Source organism: Falco peregrinus, chromosome 4, assembly GCF_023634155.1.
Source record: "Falco peregrinus isolate bFalPer1 chromosome 4, bFalPer1.pri, whole genome shotgun sequence".
NCBI lineage: Eukaryota > Metazoa > Chordata > Aves > Falconiformes > Falconidae > Falco > Falco peregrinus.
This window is the reverse complement of record NC_073724.1, coordinates 91,252,193-91,273,432: the sequence shown is the minus strand read 5'-3', so window position 1 is coordinate 91,273,432 and position 21,240 is coordinate 91,252,193. Positions and strand designations below refer to the sequence as shown.

The 21,240-nt window shown below is 38.2% G+C and overlaps 1 protein-coding gene across 4 annotated transcripts in view; it reads right to left on the bottom strand.

Moving 5' to 3' along the window:
- Positions 1–21,240, bottom strand: part of RB1 (RB transcriptional corepressor 1) — an 82,217-nt gene that overhangs the window by 54,976 nt on the left and 6,001 nt on the right. For all 4 annotated transcript variants that reach the window (XR_008746815.1, XM_055801684.1, XM_055801685.1 and 1 more), the window contains exons 3-11: positions 17,385–17,497; positions 15,305–15,439; positions 13,451–13,489; positions 12,763–12,830; positions 11,216–11,326; positions 8,609–8,757; positions 7,779–7,856; positions 5,046–5,155; positions 3,490–3,567 (exon numbers count right to left, since the gene is read on the bottom strand). Coding sequence is in view for 3 of the 4 variants with exons in the window: in XM_055801684.1 (XP_055657659.1) it covers positions 3,490–3,567; positions 5,046–5,155; positions 7,779–7,856; positions 8,609–8,757; positions 11,216–11,326; positions 12,763–12,830; positions 13,451–13,489; positions 15,305–15,439; positions 17,385–17,497 (881 nt within the window). In the remaining variant the exon portion in view is untranslated. The remainder of the gene's footprint in view (positions 1–3,489; positions 3,568–5,045; positions 5,156–7,778; positions 7,857–8,608; positions 8,758–11,215; positions 11,327–12,762; positions 12,831–13,450; positions 13,490–15,304; positions 15,440–17,384; positions 17,498–21,240) is intronic.

Below are 21,240 nucleotides of genomic sequence, written 5' to 3'. Positions count from 1 at the left end.
AAAAGGGTAGATATAGACTAGATATAAGGAAGACTTGTTTTGCGATGAGGGTGGTGAAACACGAGAATAGGTTGCCTAAAGAGGTGGTAGATGCCCCATCCCTGGAAGCATTCAAGATCAGGTTGGACGGGGCTCTGAGCAACCTCATCTAGCTGGAGAGGTCCCTGCTCATTGCAGGGGAGCTGGGCTAGGTGACGTTTAAAGGTCCCTTCCAACCCAAACTATTCTATGATTCTATGTCCTTGTTTGTTCCCTTTATCATTTTCCCCTGAAGACATAAGCCTGTCTCTGGTGAAGTGAAAGCCTTGCCACGGGCTAAAGCCTGAACCTCATTCTGGTCTTCATTGCTGCAAGTGATGTTCCAAAATCACTCATCAGTCAAGAATGGCATGGGTCTGAGATGCAAAACACTGATTTGCCTATTCTGGTGTATAGATTCCATCAGTCCCCCAAACACTCAAGTTTCAGGTCCAGAAGAACATCAAGTATTGAGGTATGCCTCCATATATGAACTTATTAGCAATACTTTACAAGTACAAAATAACCAATCAAACAAAAAAACCCAATGACATCAAAAGTGTTTCTATCTCTACTTAATGCCTAGAATTTTCTTGCTAAAACCAGATTCAGAGCCACAAGTAATAACCATTGATCCATATCCAACATCTTAATGTAGAAAACTAAAGCTAACCCAAAGTAACAGTAGTATTTCAGAAAAGCTGTAATAATTTAAAGAAATAAGAATACGTTGAAGACAAGTGCATAGGATGCTGGGTTTTATTGCACAAAGTTAAATGCCTTTTTAGGGTGAGTGGGTACCTCTCTGAAGAAAGCATTTTTCAGTTTCTGTTCTACGACTGAAATACTAACGACAAACATTTTTCATGACTTTCGGGATCATTATGTTAAGATAACAGAACATGGCCTCTTCTCCAATAGCATGAATTATCCAGGAGGTGACTGAACTATCCATATGTGGGAAAATAAGAACAGTAATGCCCTCATCATACGGGATAAACAGACACATGAGCTAGCATCTAAACAGCCCACATATCCAGCTTCTGAGGATATCATGTATTGTTCTGCCTTTGCTATTTACTATCAAATCAGGAGGAACAGAGGTGCTGGAGCATGTCCAGAGACGGGCAACGGAGCTGGTGAAGGGTCTGGAGCACAAGTCTGGTGAGGAGCGGCTGAGGGAACTGGGGCTGTTCGGCCTGGAGAGGAGGAGGCTCTGGGGAGACCTTATCGCTCTCTGCAACTACCTGAAAGGAGGGTGTAGGTAGGTAGGGGTCGGTCTTTCCTCTCAGATAAAAAATAATAGGACAAGAGGAAATGGCCTCAAGTTGCACCAGAGGAGGTTTAGATCGGGTATTAGGAAAAATTTCTTCACTGCAAGGGTGGTCAAGCAGTGGAACAGGCTGCCCAGGGAATGTGACAGAATCCCCATCCCCAGAAGTGTTTTAAAAAATGCACACATGTGGCACCTAGGGACATGGTTTAGTGGTGGATTTGGCAGTCCTGGGTCAACAGTTGGACGTAATTATCTTAAAGGTCTTTTCCAAACTATATGATTCTATATAAACAACCAGATACAAATCCACTGATGAAAAGTACTAGATTCTCAACAATTTCAGCGGGCTTTAGAGCAGAGCCCAAGTGTCTAAGTCCAGAAAGAAGACAGTATAAGAAGATTCAAAGTAGTAAGTATGCTGTTTTCAACACAACCTATAAGGAGTTCTAATGCACAGCGAGTTAACGATACACTTTTCACTCCACGCCGGTGATCAAAGGTTTACTGCCATCTAGTGACACTGCTGTGGCTTTGTGAAAAACAGTTTCTACAGCCCAAGTCACTGCTGGTGAGTAAGTCTTCACACGAACCGTCTCTAAAAGTCATCAGTTTTGGAAAACTCAAGAGAACAGCCCAAGTGCAGATGGAGAGAATCTAAGTATCTCACTAGACTTCCTCTCAAGAACAAAGTTGGTTTAGCACATTTCAAATTTTTAGCAATGCAGAAACTTGGTACTCCCCAGCTTTCTTAGTAAGACTTCCATGTCAAGAACTTCAATCATGCTTCTTTCTCAGCATTAGAGGGCTTTAATTCCAGTATAATTGAAATGTGTCAATAGTTACCCGTATTTGTCAAAAATGGGGTTTGTTGTCAATGGCCTTCTTGTTATACAGACTGCATGTTGTACATAGTCTAGTTCCTGATAGTGCACATTCAATCTGGGAACTGAAAGGCAAACTTGCCTTCATGGGTAAAAAAGCATCACTGACAGTTAAAGATTTGAAGCATATGACTAAAAGGGACTACTAAGGCAATCAAATAAAGCCTTTCACAGTCACAGGTCATTAGAAGTTCTTCCATATACTGATCAATATATCTCTTCAGCTGCATGTCTTTTTTTTAAGAAGCAGTTTTTCAGAACCTTGCTGCTCTGTTGGCTAGAAAACAGTTTCCACAGACGGCATTTGGTAGATGTATAGCAGATACACAAGCCCAGTGCCCAATCCATTCTTCTACAAGCATATAAACGCTGTAGAAGCATTTTTAATAAAAACAAAAATTTTACTCATTGGAGAAAACTGAAGTAATAATATCTTAATTTCTGTCACCTCCACAGCACGCTAAAATGAAAGGTATTTATACAGCAACCATGGAACAAGAACTTCACTGTCTGATTTTATTAAACCCGATACCTTAAGAATGACTGCCTGTGCAGATGCTTACTGTTTGTCCACAGAGCACACGGCATTTCAGTAACACAGTTGGAACGTTCTTGAGCATCCAGGAATTTCCAAGCGCCATCATGCAAAAACATACCGATTTTGTCAAAAAACTCAACTGTGTGGCACAAGGGAAAAATGTTCCATGCAAATCTCCTTTCCTTTGTTAACTGAATTCAAGCTTGCAGTTCTTCTGCATTTGACTGTAGATCAATCTCCAATTAATACCACATTTCTACCACATCTGTTCATTTTCCCAAGAGACCAAAGTATGGTGGTACTCTGAAATGTTAATCTTCCCATACAGAAAAAACAATACTAAGAAAAAGATCATGGCAGAAGAAATGTGTGTGCATATACAATTTGGTACCAGGGAAGGAAGCCAGAAGATACAGAGCTAGAGTGGAAATTGGAAAGGAAGGTGGATGTATAACAAACAAAACTACTACCATAGAAGTATGAAGTTGCATTCTCACAAGAACAAATACAGTAATCTATTTTACAGACATCTTGCACTTCTTCAACAACTCAATAAAAAGCTTTCTGTTTTCCAACTTCAATAGGAGCTGAGGGCATTCAGCACCCCCTCAGTACATGCTCAGTGATCATTAGTGACCAGGACTACGGTCTGTTTTATGAAAGAAAAGAATCCCCAAAGTCAATCGCTTTAAAGTTAAAATAACTGCTCTAAAGAGGAATATTTCTAGTTAGGATATTAAACAAAAGAACACAGCTTTTAAAAGAAAAACTCATACCGAACAGGAGTCTGTGGAAGTATAAGATTAAGTTCCTCATCTGGATTGTTTTTTAGTGGTGTCCTCTCCAACTGTGAGCTACAGAAATGGAAAATAAACTTATGAAGAACTAATGTAATTCAAAAGAAGTATGTTTTCTATAAAGACTTGTAATCTGAAAACTGTGGAACAGATTGTTAGAAGAGCTACATGCCCAACCACTCCAGCTGTTAGAACAATGTAATTTAAAAACCCAAGTAGACCTGCTTTGATTAAGATGTTGGACTAGATGACCTCCAAAGTTCCTTTCCAACTTTTTTCCCCCCCCTCTAGAATTCTATTTATAAACAGCTTAATTTCTATTTACAGCTAGTATTAGCTCCATTTTAATCCAATTGTAATGAATGTATTTTTCTAGTATAAAGTCACAGACTCACATCAAGTTACAAAAATGCTGAATTGTCAGGAACCACTGGAATTTCAGTGAATGATGAAAAAAAAAATAATCAAATAGAACAAGAGAATAGCTTTGGTTGGAAGGGATCTTTAAAGGTCATCTAGTTCAACCCCCCACCCTCCCAGCCCCACAATGAGCAAGGACATCTCCAGCTAGATGAGGTTGCTCAGAGCCCCGTCCAGCCTGACCTTGAATGTTTCCAGGAATGGGGCATCTACCACCTCTCTGGACAACCTGTACCAGTGTTTCACCACCCTCACTGTAAAAAGAAGTCTTCTTGATATCTAATCTAAATCTACCCTTTTTTAGTTTAAAACCATTACAACCCTTGTCCGACTGCAACAGGATGTGCCAAAACGCCTGTCCCCATCTTTCTTATAGGCCCCCTTTAAGAGCTGAAAGGCCACAACCAGGTCTCCCCAAAGCCTTCTCTTCTCCAGGCTGAACAAGCCCAGCTCTCAGCCTGTCTCCACCGGAGAGGTGCCCCAGCCCTCTGGCCATTTTTGCGGCTCAGCAGGTCCATGGTTCCCATATTACCAAGCAACACCAGGCAGCGTGCCAGCGCACAGGACCGTTCGCTCTGGCTAAACCATCAACGGCACACTTATGTCCCGTGCAGGCTACCATCGCCCAAATAACTCATGGGTACAGGTCAGAAGTCAGAATGGGCTGAGGGCCACTCCCAGTGGGCAGCTTCCTAATGTCACCACGTGGTTTTAGGCAGGAGAATCTTTTAGGCAGGGAGGACGTAAGCAAGCTATTCCACGGCAGCTGGCCTCAGAGCCGTAACACTGTCTCAGGCACATCTAGCCAACTGACATGACATGGCCTCTGCCTCCTCCTCACGATTCCTCAGTTTCCCCTGGACGAATGGGGCTTGCACAGAGTAAGAATTAAAGCAGAGCTTCCAAAGCATTCTAAGTTGAGTCACAGTCATATATTTTCTAATTATTTAAGGATAATATAAAGTAATGCCGGCAATGCCACAAATACCTTCCTGAACTATAAACATTAGAGGTCAACAGGACAGAGAGATCCGCATTTATAACATGAGGAGGCAGAAAACAATGCAAGTTCACATTTTCTATTATAAAATGAAAGCAGTAAATGGAAATATTACCATGCTATGACATCAGGCTGTAGAGTTTCATCGTGATCCAGAAATAATCTTGCATCTATGTCTTTGTTTTTGAGATACAGCTCGTTATATTGTTTTGAGATAACCTCAACCTCAAAGAACATTGGGAGGAAAAAAAAACAAACCACACAACACTTTATTTTATAGGAACAAGTTTGACAATTTCCTGAATAATGTAAGCTAGTCCTACCTCATTAATACCATGCTGAAATGGTAAGAGAATTAATTACCTTGGAGCTCACAAAGCCACTTTTTAACAGCAGCTGAAACACACCCAGAGAAAAATTATTGTTCCCACACACAAAGATAATCTTTTATAAGAGAACACAATCCATGATCATGAGATTTTTTTTTTCTGAAGAAATGTAGGTCTTGACACTGTAAAAGAGCTAAAAACAGCTAGAGTGGGAGAAACAGACTTGCAAATCAAACTAACACTTCCAGGCTTTTATATCTCTCGTTCCAGAAAGAAGGGGTGTCTCCAGCAGCAGGAAATGTAAAACGATTGTTCTTAGAACAGCTGTTGGACAACTGGCTCGATCCCTGTCTCTGCTAGTTTGGAGATGAAGGCCAAGACCCGAATTCAACCCTTGTTCCGAGTTTAAGAATTTTCCTCATGTCATATTAATATCTGTACTGGTGTAGCTCTTGAGACATGCCTATGACTACAAAAACATAGACCATTATTTCATATCCACATTGTCATTTTTGACGTTACTGTTAAAAGTCAGTTGATTAGATCCATATTGATATGACTTCATTTTGCATGGAAAAGTTTGTTGGGTTTTGGTTGTGGATTTTTTTACATTTTTATTTTGAGTGACTAACATTAACTACAAGTCTGGAAAATTTTTATCAGGGCCAGATACTAGCCTCCACTTCAAATGTGCTGCTGTGCTCCTGCAGAAGTAAGCAATCACCTCAATTATCTGTTTCCTATGCCCTTAAACGTGCTAAATGATGCCGTGCTCTGGCAAATTCCTGCTAGAAAAACAGGCAACAGTGCATATGAACCCAAATTAGTCCCTCCCACTCCCAAGAAAGAGCAAGCTGCAAATACCTCCTACACAGCTTCGCTCCTTATCCTCTCTTACCACTGCTAAATAAATTTGCTCCAAACTGATCGCAGAGTTAAAACCTTGAGATCAGGACTATGAAATCAAAGATTATCTTTCATTTCCTATTATCACTATCTTTTTTTATTTAAAAAGTTTATCATCTTTTCATTATCTTCCTAATGGTTTATGCATTCTTTTTGTCCAGAATATTTCAGTATTTCATGGATTTCTAGAAAATTCAGATTCTCACTGCAAAAAACAGCAGCTCAGACAAAATGGCTGTATCAGGCTAACTGGGAAGAAACCTTCAGCCAAAAACAAGAGTGCTGAATCAATCTATTCATCAGTTTATAAAGCCTTACCATCAAACACATTGTGAAAACAAATGAAATACTAACAGTAAAAACAAATGAAATACTAACATTAAGCCTCAAAAGCTTTTCTGACTTTAGAAACGTAAAAATTTAGCAAAAGCTCAGTAGTTTTTTATGACAATGAAAGTAAATTTCAGTGTCCCATACTACTAGCTATTGTACCGATGAGCTCAGCTATGATTGAAGGGTAGCTGAATTACATACATGAACTGGCTACCTCTGAAAAATAGCTGTAACTTTCTGCTTTGTTTTAGAACATCCCCTCAGGCACTGAACTTTCAGAAGCAAGGATCATATGACTGGATTTTTCTTCAAATGCAACATTTTATAGATTTCTCATCAGCAGAGTCTTAGACTGCTAATATTGATACTATGCTTAAATTGAGCAGCCTTGGATGAGAACACTCATTAATCTGAGATTAAGCTGCATAATGACCTTTGCTTAGAAGTTCACACAGGGCTTCCCAGCTATACCCATAAACAAAAAAGTTTAAACAGACTACTGATATCCTGAAATTAATTTTGGAAGGGATTAAGATCTTTAGCAGGTCTCGTATTTTGTCCCCCACCCAACACACTATGAAACCGAACAGAATATATACTGGGCTGAACCTTGCAGACCTTCAGTCCGATAAGCTTCAGAACTGCTTATTTTCAGGTTAACGCATCTATTGGCAACAGACAGCTAAACCTACTCTTTTAGGAATGATTAACGTAAATATATTGCAAGAAGTTACCTACTAAGGTACACTCTTGCATGCCACTGCACAGAGGTAGTCTGCTGCAGCCAGGCTGTAACTCAGATGAAAGTAATTCTGCACGAACACAGCAGTCCAAACTCTGCCAGCTGTGAAACTGAGCCTAATTTTTGGGTATCTCTCCAAAATGACTACAGTAACATGTCTCAATTATAATTTAAATTAAGTTGTGTAATTTAAGGCTATATATATTTACTGACTGACTTCAGACACCTGATATTGTAATAATTTTAGACTAAAGGCCTCACCGAGATTGTGGATATGTAACTCTTACGTCGTGTTTCGCTTTGAGCAAAAGCACTGGTTCAGCCTCAGGAAATTAATTTAATAAAATTCAAATGTGAAAGCTAAATATACTCCATGAATACTGGAATCCCTGCTAAGACACATTCCTGAAAAACAATGTCTGTTTCTAGATGATTTTAGGAGAACCTATTAGAACTTCATCGATGCGTAAGGGGAATCTTAAATGATTTAGCATGAAGTAAAAACCGTTGTTGAACTGTCTTAAATTCCTCCAATTACCTCTGGTAGTCCATTTGCAGCTACAATACCCACAGAATTCAAGAAAGGAATAAAGCTTGTGAAATACACGTTTTTGACCTAAAAGAAGAAAAAACATAACATTAGCAATTTATAAGGCAGTCATGCATACATTACTTTCATGTCTTTGAATCAAGAAACTAAACTATACATTTTTGTAATACACTGTGGTTTGTTTTCAATAAAGTACAAGTGAAATTGTTTATATATCCAAAACATAGTGATATGTAAGCATGCAGAGCATAATCCATCGTTGGAACATTAAATGACTAAACTTGGAAAAAACTGCATTCTTCCCAGCCCTCTTGTATTTCTGCTTCCATCATCTGTTTGGATATTCAAAAAAAATCAGTCCTTTTCACACAGAAATATGTTTATCAGTGAAGGGAAAGGGGAATGAGATCTTTAAGATCCCACACAGAAGCAATGTGCTTGTGTACATTTTCTCATCACGGGATGCAGCTGCAAAACCCCATCAGAGCAGCCCTGCATCCACATGCCACACACTGTGATCAGCCTATAAAATTGTACTGCATTCTTCACAGTTCATTTTCCCTAGCAAAGTTATCACCCATACCAAAGGGCTTGTTTGGGGGTGGTGTGGAGTGTGGTGTTTGTTTGGTTTGGGTTTTTTTCTAAACTACCTACTAGAGAAATTACAGAATGGTAGAATACCTTTGCTACTGAATGCGAGGATGACAGAACAATTAAGCAGGCACAAGTATTGAGATTTAAGAAGACCACTGAAATAAATGCATATTCCAGATGGGGTTTAGCAGCAAGATCAAACAGATTCTAAAACACAGGCTTACCTCATCTAAATTGCAATCATGCTCTTTACAAAGGACTTCAATAACTTTTGTATCGGTATCAATTTGCTTTGAAGTCCGTGTACTCCTGTTCTGACCTCTTCTTGGAGTTCGAGCTGAACCATTAACAGTCACTGCAGTCACAGCAGACTCTGGAAAAATTGTTAGAACCCATCACAAAGTTAGAGCCATCTTAAGAAAGAAGATATTTAAATTTTTAAACCTAAAAATTTAAAATTTTATATGATTTTTCAGGTCCTCTTAAGTATTTCCTTTTTCATCTGTTCAGCTGGGTAAGAAACCCTCATTACAGAAAACCTACACAAAAATAAATCTAATTTTTAAAATCCTGTATCAGTATTTGGACATTTTGTTTTTAAAAAGCTATCCAACACGGAATGCAATAGCATGGCTTTTAAAGTAGCTTTGAATAAGCAGCATCTGTTTCGCAGAGCCAGGAAAGCCTTGTCTTGTCACAGATGAGTATTATTTCTATTTTTGTGGAAGTGTAAAACAAGGAGCTGAAAGAGTAACTTCACTTTACGTGTCTGAAGGTTAATAAAGTCAATGCAGGCCTTAAGTGCTGGTGAGAGCCTGCAATACAGTCCTACAGGGGATTTTTCCTTTCTCCAAATACCCCCAGGCAAACAAGCAGGAACAAGTAAGTTCACCTTGAAGAAGATACTGAAAAACCTTAATTCAATGAGGTAAAAAGATTCCATTTTGTTAAGCTCAAAGTAGATGGCTTCAGTATCGTCAGCTTGAAACATGAATGATATTAATAACATATGTTAAGATCATTAAACGTTGTTGGTTTAAAACTGACACTCGAACCAGCAGGCTGTTCTCATCTGTAACCTCATTTGTATTTGATAACTGTTCTGAAAAAGTCTGACAAACTACACTGCTCGAGTGGTTGCATTTTAATCCCCTCAGCCTTAGTCAGATTATAAAGCTTGACATCATTCACCACAATGTGAAGCCTCTTGGTCACGTGGGCTTGAACAATACATTGTGTTGTTTGCTAAAAGAATGAAGTGCTGTTTGACAGTTTACGCAGCACCTGCACATATCACACAGCTTTAAGTTAGAAATCGAATGTTTTACATCTATGACAGTGATGTGATACCCACGTTTGCAATTCAGTCTGAAGTGGTAGCATTTCTTTTCAAAATACAGTAATACAATGCATAAACCCAAACTTTTTCCAATAATGAGCTCGTAGTCTTCACAGTTTCACTAAAAAAAACCTTTAAAAACAGAGTTCAAAACCTGGTAGTTTCAGTTCAGTGTTCTTAGAAAAAGACCTGCTTTGTAACATATGAAATAAGCAGTAGCATATGCTTGTCCTGCTATGAAGGACAAATTTAAATTCAGAATGATACAGGAGGAAGGCAGGCACTTGCTTGCCAAAAGCCCATCCTCTCCCACCCTTTATTTGTATTGGTATTAGATTAAAAGTGAGGTTATTTGTTCTTACTTGCAACAAATAATTACTATGTCAGATAAATATCCTCCAAAACATGTATTCATTACTATATTCTTTAAATTCCATCTTCTATGACGTTATAACCCAAGTGGATATTTATTTGTGAAACAAAAGAAATAAAGCAAGTAGATTTAGGCTGTAAGTCCTAGGATCATAGAATATCTCAAGTTGGAAGGGACCCATAAGGATCATCAAGTCCAACTACCTGCTCCTCACAGGACTACTAAAACTAAATCACATGACTAAGAGCATTGTCCAGACACTCCTTGAACTCTGAGCACCACATCCAAACCCATCAGAGGATAAAAAAATAGTATAAAAAAAACCCTGTTTTCTACACACTGTGTCTCCAAATACTTCAGTATATTGATTCCACAGCTTGCAGAAGAAAATATTCAACAGGAATAGAATCCTATCTTTGAAAGTTACCATAAACGCTTACTTTCTCTACCTTTTTAGGGAGCTTTTCCAGGTATTATGTATAAAAACTGAATGTACAAAAAATTACTGCGGAACAGAAGTTTCTATAGTGAAGACCCATTATATATTTTTTTACTTAAAATAGAGATACTAGTTAAGAACAAAGGGGATGTAATAAAAGCTAAGCTATCTACATTTTACCTCTACCATTTTATTTTGAGCTACCACTGCAATTAGGTTTTCTATCCAGCATGTATTTGTTTTAAATGTCTGTATAGTTCAGTATCTTGTACTTTTCTGTTGTCATCATATTGTTATACGCCAATGCAGTAACAGAGTCATAGCACTATCTCTTCCTTTCGTAACTCAAAGCAAACCTCAATAATAGTTCTTGGTCATCATCAATTCAGAAGCTGAATTCGTTTACCAAAGTAAAACCACTGTTTTAACAAGCCCCTGAACAACTTGTATGGGCAAAGGACATAGCAAATGGATAGCAGCAATAGAAAAAAAAAATTATACGACATACACTGCCACTTTCAGATAATTTAATCCAGGTTCACGATTACCTAAGTTGAACTAAGCCCCTTTTAATAAGCTTAAGAAGTTTTATTATGTTAATTATGAATGGCAGCATGACTCTAATAGAAATTTAACCAATTTACTTTCTACTTTAGAGAATACGGAACTAAAATCCTTACTGTATGGTTCCTTGAGCATAGCAGGAGGTGACAGTTTGATAAAATAATCTAAGACACACAGCAACAACTGGAAAGAAATCACCAGGTCATCTTCCACTTGCAACACTTTACCTGCAAACATTTAAAAAGGTAAAGAAAACCTCTGTAAGATGTTTGACTTAAAAGTAATTTTGAAAAAATAAAATAAGTCGACTTAATAAAACACTACAATCAGAATTCAGAAAGCATCACACAGGATGCCAGTGTTCTTTAAAGGCTATTCATTTTAAATCGCATGGTGCCCAAGAGGTTTGTTGCTTTAGATATACCATATATATAAATATACTGTGCAAAGAATTCTTACCTCTCAGCCCTCCTTCCTGATTTCCTTTGCATTTTACTATAGTGGAGTAACTGTGTAGACTATTTTACCTACATGTACATCTTATTTCTGTGCAATTCTTCCTCACCTTCGTTTTTGTGGTCTTCCATTAGCTTTGTGTTCAGAAAGGAGGAGCTGCTGGTATATAGTGAAAAGAAATTCAAAACGTGCTCTCACACTACATGCTCAGCCTGTCAAATTTATATGAAATTACTTAAAAGTCACAAAAATATGAGCATGAAGAGCACTTTTTAAACTACGTTATTCCAGCTGTTCCCAAATTATGAACAGCAGCCAGAGAAGATCCATGTAGTGATTCCAAACAGCTACAGACCACTACACTGTGCTCTATTTACACATGCAGGTTTTGTATTTATTTCCTATCAGAATGAGCAAGCATCATTCAAGCTCTCCTGTGACTTCAACTATTTGCTGGTAAATTTTAGCTTCCCTTACTCTCAATGAAAAGGCAGGCTAGAAAAGTTTTGTGGGTTTTGTTTTATGCTTACGCTTGGAGAATTCCAGTGAAAAAAGCTCCACAAGAACTCAGCTGATCCAAGACCAGTTTTGATGGCAGAGATGTGTACACTTCACTGATAACAGATCTGGAGTAAGTAGCAATTATGATACACAATTCAGTTCTTCTTGCAGTAGTGCAATGAGACAGGACTCCAAGGACTAATACAATTGTTTCATCACTCAGCTTTAAGTGGAACTTCTGCTTCTCAAGGAAGAATTGTAGCATTCAAAGAATAATCTCAGGGACTTAGTATTATTTATTTTATTTATAGATTTTATATATGATATATATAAAGCCTATTTTAAAAAAAATCTGCCAGTCTTTTCAGGTAATCACCCATTATTAAAATACTGGCAGACTATAAAGCATCACAGAATACACTAAAATACAGAATACCAACCTTTAAAGTAAAAAAAAAAAAAAAAAAAAAAAAGAAATCTTGGCAAGCTGAACAATATCTATATATTTACATGCAGGAAGTACTACCAGTGAAAAGAATAGCCAGATTACATTTAAAAAAAGAAAATATTAACTAAGTAGTTACAAAAGCCACACAATCAAAACAGTCCAGGAATGATGCTAGTTTCATACTGGACATTTAAAACAAACCCATAAAACCACCTCAACAGTATTTATTAAAATAACTATCTTTTAATCAGAACTCACCTTTTGCCAGCAAAAAAGTAATCCAGTAATTTTTTAGGACTAATACCGAACTGAGTTCAGCCGAAATCCTGTAGAGACACAGAAATAAAGACTTTGCATTAACAGTTCTGTAATAATAATGTAATAAAAACATGCTTCAGTCTATGGAACAACTTAAGACAACGTGTAACATGTCCCATATAGTTAGGTTTATTAATAATCTCACTCCATTCCCTATGTAATTATGTAAGTCTCTGTAAAGCTATTCAAGAATCAGGAAATATCTATATTGTCCTTGGAAAATAAAGTGAACGCAGGTAATTCACTTAACAGTTACAAGTTGTTTTCTCTCTTATGCCTTTGACTAATGCCCTATTCTCCAGTCACAGCATGAATTCAAGCTCATTTGGGAGTTGCTAAGGCACCTTTTCATCCACTCATTTGCTGCCGTGATTAGGAAGCTCACTCTCCAAATGTTCCTTTCCACCATGCTGAGACACCTGCCACTGGGTGGCGATCCTTCATGGAGGAAGCGATCAAATATATATCTCATTTCTGCCACCCTCATCATCTCACTGAAATTCAAAGTCCACACTAAACCCCAATTAAACATACGACATACTATGACTTCAGTCAATCTTAATGTAAAAGATAAAATGCTGACACATTTTACATCTTGACAAACGCTCAAAGAGAAACTCAAACTTACTCACTACTAGGTTGTTCCAAATAAATAAGGCCACAAGTCCTAGAAAATTAAAAAAAAAAAAAAATCTTATTTTTAAACACCTTTCAGAAAGCAAACTATGCAGTATCTTTGACTTCAATGTAGCAAAAAATACGCCAGTTCAAAAAAACATTATTCTAACTTTAAAAAAATGCTGACTCTTGATGAACAGATTAACAAAAGACCAACTACAGCCCTGCCAGAGCTGAACTAATGCTGTTGCTTGTGTGTTTAGGTCAAAGCTTAAAAAGCGAAACAATCTTAATTTGGTATAATAAAGTTTGTTACTGTTTTCTTCCAGAAAGACAAGATTCATATGTACATTGTTACTCAGTGGCTTGTAAAACACAGCACAATAGTGCTACAGCTGCATGGAACATTCTATAAAACAGTATTTTAAAATCTGTACTATTTCTGCAGTGTCACTGCAAACCTTGTGGTGTAATGTTGCTTCTTAATTATTCTAGGTACCTGCAATTTCAAGAAATAAATTCAGTTTATTCAAAAACAAAGCAGGGGAAAAAATCTTTCAAATCCTGTTTGAAAAAAATTGTTACTGCAATTCAAGTTTGAAAAAAAGTAAGCAAGTGAAGAAGAGCTAGAGGAGGGACAAAACTCAAAAATGTGCCTGTGTAAATCGCAATGACACTATTACAGCACAGAAGGACTTGCAATTAGTAAAACCAAATTATTTACAACTTTCATAGAACTTCATAGCTTTAGGGCAACTACAAACTTCACAAAAATAGAGATATAAACATTACCCAGGATAATGCTAAGTATGACTGATTAGACTTTGAACAGACAAATGAAAGTTCTATCACATTTATGCCTTGATTCTACAAATTATCAAGAGGTGACCTGCTTTCAAGGGTAACTTAAGGGACATAGGAGAGTCTTTTGTGGTTTGCGAGGCAGTCCTGTAGGTGAAAAATACCACCACAGCATTCTGAAGCAATGGCATCAAGTAATACAAGCATCATGGAATAATGCTTCAATGTTTCATAATATGAAACAGTTATCTACTGATATATGCTACTGAGAATTTGAGACTGATTAAAAACTGCCTCAGAGGATATCAGATCTGGCCAATATGCATCTGTGCTAGCACATATTAGCCTGTAAAAGGACATACAGTGCAGCAACCTACCACCTTAGAGTAACATCAACTCAAAAAATATGCATTTGAGAATCTCCTGATTTTCAGTTACACACAGAAAGCTCTTAGCAGTCTGACAGAAGTACATTCAATTGATTCTGTACAAAGAGAATGCCCCTCGATTTTCATGGTACAGTCAGCGAAAATACTTGGGAAGGTTTACCTTGATTACAAGTGCGAACTACTAATAGAGCAGGCTCTGCAACACCCCTAGACACTTGAAGAAACAGCCTTCAGTTCCAGATCTGAGAGAAGACCCATCTTATTTGTGCTTTTTTTCTTTCCAAAGCTCCTTAGAAAGAAACTTCTGGATTGAGATTTAGGGAGGGGTGGGCAAGTGGAAATGTAAAGTCTATTATACACAGTATTAGATAGTAAACCAATCCTCTTTATATCTGTGAAAAGATTAATGAAGGGACTAGCAATCACTTGTCACGCTACTCTTACTATTGTTTGTACTGCAACAAGGAGATTGTTTAACAAAGCACTGTAATAGTTACGGAGTAAAATGTAAGATATATTTATTCAACATATGTAAACAGTTCCATTTCACTATTCTGTAAATATTAGTGCACAGTTTAAATGGGCTCTTCTAATATACAGTTTGAAAAATCTAAATACTTAAATGTTGACAGCCATTAAGAATTCATAATTTCAAAATGAAAAACATATACTACCTTTCAAACTTGTGGTATAGTGCAAGTAATACATCATATTTCTTTTTCAGCCTTGATACAGTGCTATCAACTTTAGTGCTTACAGTATCCATGTTAACATCCACCTCTTTCAGAAACTGAAAAAACGTGCATACACTGGTGAAAAAAAAAAAAGGAAAAAGATGACAGATTATTATAACTCTGAGAAAGAGTATTCTGAAACAGCTCTTCAAAAAAACCAAACCCACTGCCTTACTTCACTAGACTCCAGCATATTCTTCCTACAACTAGCAGCGGCTGGGAAACACTAAACGTTTACCTTGAGCCCCACCTTTACATTTTCCAGATGTAGGAACACTGGTAACTAGGTGGCAGAGGCATCTTGCGATATGGGCTCTAGACCGAAAGATAATTTTCTTGGCAAGCACAGATATTATCCTTGGCAATCAGAATTTGCTAACTAGACACATCTTTCTTCCTTGCCCTGCCAGCAAAACTACAAATATCCAACACAGACATCTCAATTCCTTTTCTACCTAGAAGTTCTGCTTTAGAAATGTCCTTACTATTCTAAGAACATGAACCTTGTCTCCATCCACATTAAAGAGACACCTGGGAATGAAAACTGAGATGAATGCATTGAATTATATGGAATTTCAAGCCTTGCAACAGATACTGGGTGCAAGGGCATCTCTACCCTTTAGAAATACCATTACACAGGGGACCAAAGTTTTCCCTACTCATCCATGTAATATTATGGCCATCAAGAAAGCATCTTATTGTTATGTTCATAACCAAAATGAGCAGATTGCTAAAAATTAATGAGGAAGCTATCAAATATGTTCAATTATATCAAATATATTATGATCCTTTATTAGAATATAGTATTCTGAGAGATTTTTGGATCTTTGTCAGATTAAAAAACAGAATATAAAACCAGTTCAGAAGTCGATTTAGGAATTCTTTTACTGTGGAATGAAAAATCTTTCCAATATATCTGGGTGACTCTAGAGGATAAGACAATTGGTAAAAATCTCTGCCAGTTTGGCTTTATAGCTGACGAAAAGCCCAGGGCTAACAAACAACTGAGTATTGCTAGAATCAAAATCAGAGTAATAGCTTAACTCTCTGAAACCCTAAGGGAAAAAAAATCTCTTTCAGTTTGCAGCACAAGTTGGTCTGTACTCAGGTGGAACATGCTGATGTTGCTGCACAAATGCAATTGGATTTCATCCCTGCAGTTCCAAGTCAGTCAAGGAAGAGATGAAGTCTAAACACAGGACCTGACCACTGTGCTGAGATTGTGCAAGGCAGAAGAGGTATGGAGAAATCTAATCGTAACAGATGACTTCCAGGAAAAGAATATTCTGGCCCAAGTCTGGGGCTACTGCCATGATGTGCCCAGCATTCTGCCTTAGCCCCCTACCCTAGAGCATCAAAAAGCTCTGCCTCCTGCACATGCTTTTGACACACGGCAGAGTTATCAGGCAGACAGCACGGGAATTCTTTTCTTAGATAAATCTAAACACAAGGTATGCCTATTGCTGTTGCCGCCTAAATTTACCTTAAAAGCAGATACTGTCCTATAATCTTAATTTCTGTATTATGAACTTAGTGAATGTACAATATAACAGTAACAATCCCCTAGCAAAAAGCATGTACAAAAGTATGAAAGTTAGAGTGGTATTAAAATGTTTGAAAAAGAGCAGCATGCTGGAAAACTAAAGAGTAAAGGTGTGGTTTTTTCCCCACTTCTTGATTTAGCCTAAGCCTGATGTTGGAAAAAAGGTTTTTACAGGAAATCTTGATACAGGGAAAGAAAGGAAAATATTTTAAGTGTAATTTACACCAAGTTCAATTGATGAAGACTTTAGGTTAAACAAGAACAACAATCAGCCGTGTGATGCAATCAAAGCCAATCATGGTTGAATCAAGCCAAGTACCATTGCTCCCTCAACTAAAACATGACAGCAAGACTCACTAGTTTATCCAAGAATTCAGAATTCCCATAAGTAACCTTCACTTTATAATCAACTAACCTGTTATGCACAAAGATTTACAATGCTTTAAAAACATTCTCTGTATATATAAATTCACTTACCTTATGCTTATACTTTTCAAAAGCTCTGTGAAAGTGAATGTCATTTCATCCAGGTCAATTGCTACAATAAAGATACAGACTCCCCATGTTTCCTTTTTCTTTTTGTTATAAGCCTTTTAGAAAAAGAGAAAACAGGTTTTATTTTTATTATGCAATAAAAGTGGGTAATATTTGGAAAGCAATCATTTGTCCAAACAGGATTAGAAATGGTAAAACAGAACACCCTCAAGCCAACACTTGACTGTAATAGGCAATTATTTGATAACTGTAAACCATTAAAAGTTTCACATTACAGATGAAAGACCAAGCACTTCAACACTTATTCCTAGAGTACAAGATCAATTTTACCCATACAATTCAGCAAAACTTTGAAATAGAAGCTTTGGTTCCACTAAATGTTTATGCAAAGCAGAAACCATGACTGTTTTTTAAGTCACTATATTTGACCATATAAGACACTGAAGGTTGAGGAATCGGGAGAGAAGCCATAAGAAAGAAAACCAAAATCATTACAAGGGCAGGCAATACGTACTCACACACTTCCTTCTCCAGCTAGGTCTCAACCACTTATCACAGCTGAACCACAAACCAATCTCTTTGTTTAGTAAGTCTCTTTGCTTAGTAAAGCCTGATAGTAACAAGCACCTTCAGGCATTTTCCTACCATACATCCGCACTTAAGGTCTGTCTTCCACTGCTTAGAAGTACAGGCTGTCACCGACCATCCTTCACAAAGAAAAGCCACCCCGCAGTGACAGGCGTGCCACCCACAGGGAGATCACTCTTGATGGTTCACAAGCTGGTCACTTGGCATCAGTTCTGATTCCAGTACCCTTCCAAGAAAACAGCATCTCAACAGAAATCCTCTAGAACGTGACGTTTTGCAGAAGCACGGAATTAAAATCTTAAGCAGGTATATCACAGGTTTCAGAAAGAAAGCTATTTTGGAGACAGACTAGGTGTGGGTGCAGCCCTGCAAGACTCCTAGAACAGAAAACTCATAAAATATTCTTCAGACATTTGGCATCCTTGTAAAGAAACCTCCAACACCACCCAGGCCCACAGCACTACGGCAGAGGAGCAGCACTTGAGTATGTCCTTCAGCAGCAATAGGTCAGATGTGACATCTGTTAGAGGGTGCGGCTGAAACAGACCCCCAGAAATGAACAAGCTGAAATACCAAACTTCTATGCTTTTCTATGCTGCTTAGCCTTAGCTCACTCCCTGGCCTGCTTTTTTTAATCCTTTCCCCGATTGCTCCACCTAGCTGCCCCCTAGACAACACCACTGCAAGCCACAGGGGCCAGGTGACTAGAAAATACGCCCAAAACAACAAGAATAAGACTTCACCAGACCTGGCTCCCTCCATCTTACGTGGTCTTCCAAAACTAACCTGAAAGGCTCTGCTCTTCAGCACCTGATCATGTCCTCACTTACTCAGAGGTGTAACCGTAACAAATAGCTTGCCATGCCCATAAATGACACAACAATTCTACTAACACCGTCAACAACAGTTATATTTTTCCTCAATTGTTCTGCTTCTTTCTTGGGACCACTGTTTATACATCCATGAAGACTGGCTGGGGCCTCCTCCAGAGAATGTAGTTTTATCGATTTGTGCAATTGATGAGTTATAGTACAGGCTTCAATGCTAAAGTAACGAGCCACCTTCAACAACATGGTAACTGACTGTTATTTAAGTTACTACTTTCTTCCTGCATTCCAACACGTTGTACAACAGAAAACGATTTTGAAAGAAGCTATTAACAGATGCATTTGATAATACATAAAGGAATGGATATTAATATCAAAGTCACTGTCTCTTTGTTTATGTACCATCACATACCACCAGCAACCTAAAGATGAGGCAAAAATATTGCTCTCGAGGGGTCTTTGCACCGAAGAAAAACTTTGCTAAGAAATGCACTCCCGCAGTCTCAGCCAGTCTCAACAATCCTTTGCTGACAGGTACAACAAGCTACCAGGCACGCAAGAACAAAAAAACGTTCTGTAGGATGAGGATGTCTTGTCTTCCTGCATTAGTGTATCTGTGACATAACATAAAAAGCGTTGAGTGTTGAAGCTAAGTAATGACCTACTGAGAAGGAGGACAACTACTTGCTTACCAAGAACACCACTGCCATTGGAGTCGGTTGACCTTGTTTAATAAATAAGTTTCCTTCACTTCGTGCTCCTGCAAACTCGGACCATGACGCCGCTCTGTAAATCATCTCATAGGGCAGAAGGACAGAGTGCTAGGAAGCAGTGAAACTGTTCCTGGTTTGCTGCCTGTTCAAACAAGCCTATCTCTGCTAGGCAGCTTAGCTCTACCCTGGAAGATGAATGCTTGAAGGCTATAGCAATGATTTATTTGGTAAGAGTGAGGTCTGGTTTTGCAAGAACAATCTTTAAACTCCTTATCCAGTATGGTCGGGGGTAACACCTCATTTGTTTCTACCATTAAACAAGACCGCAGCCCCAGAGGCAGCCTGTTACTAGATTCAAACCATTACAGCGTACAGCAAACCAAACTCGTATTGGGTCTACTCCCATACCGACTGCTGGCGTTACAGGATGCTTTGGGCACCTTCCCAACCAGACAGAAGATGCTGAATGACTGCTGGCCTAACAAAAAAAAAATAAATTACACAGAACCCAGGATAAACAGATTAATTTTTTTTTCTAGTAGCAAAGAAAAGGTAAGCCACGCCTAAGCCTGCCTGCTGCTTAACATCAGCTGAGGCAGCGAGGAAAGCATGAAAAAACACCAGACTGGGACTATCCCATCAGCTACTGCTGATTAAAACATCCAAAGATGCAGGTGAACTGCACGTTACTCAGGAAACAAGATTATCTGCCCATACCTGTGCATGAGGATTTCAGTGATTTTTAATATACAAACCATAAACATCATGGGGTAGAAGGGGAGAAGAGGTAAGGAGGTCTTCCTGAGTATTCTCTTCATATCCCTTCCCTCCCAAAGCTCACAGACATTTCTCAAGTTCTTTCCTACAAAAGGAGTTAAAGCTGACCACAGAACAAAAATGCAGCAGCATCACTCCACTCAACTATTTTGCCAGTGTCATAACTACAGGGGAGCCAATTCTGAGACACAAATTAATAGTTTTTAATAGTCAAAAAATCCACCCCAGATGGACTTGAGGGCATGGGAATGGACGTAAGACAAACTCACAGCCAGAAATGCATTTCTGAGGGTTTTTCTCTTGATCACAGCTTGACTCAAGATCTTTGTTGATAAAGCACCGCTACAGAAAACTGGCAGGACAATTGTTCAACATTTGCCCTTGACTGTCAGTCAGTTTCAGTTAAGATGACTTCCAGTGACCTTATTTCAAATCAAAGCCTACCAATCACTAACTCAAAGATTATTTAGTACCTAGTAGTCTACATAGTTTTTATTTCAGATTCTGGGGAACCAATGCTATAACTTTGGGCAATGTAGCTCAGTTCTGTTGAATCAGTATAGTTTTCTGCAGGAAAAGATCTCTTACAAACTCTTTCGAAGTATTTGTTTCTCATTCTGGACTTACTATTACTACTATTTAATCCATCAGATCGCTAGTTTGCCTAAATCTAGTGAAAACAACCTGCAGGAGTCACAGGCTTAAAATGCTCAAATTGAACTATTGTGAATTGGGATTCTTGCAACAACGTCTGGAAAGAGGCGGCAGGGTGTTAAAGGCACTGAGAGAAGTAACTTCCGTTCTCTCCTTCAAGAGGTTCTCCAGTGCTAAACCACTCATGACGAGATGGGCACAGGAAGTCTCAGTTCTAATTTGCAGTTAAAGATGTTTATTATTCTGCCAACACTGATAACAGTTTTGATGTCAGCCTGC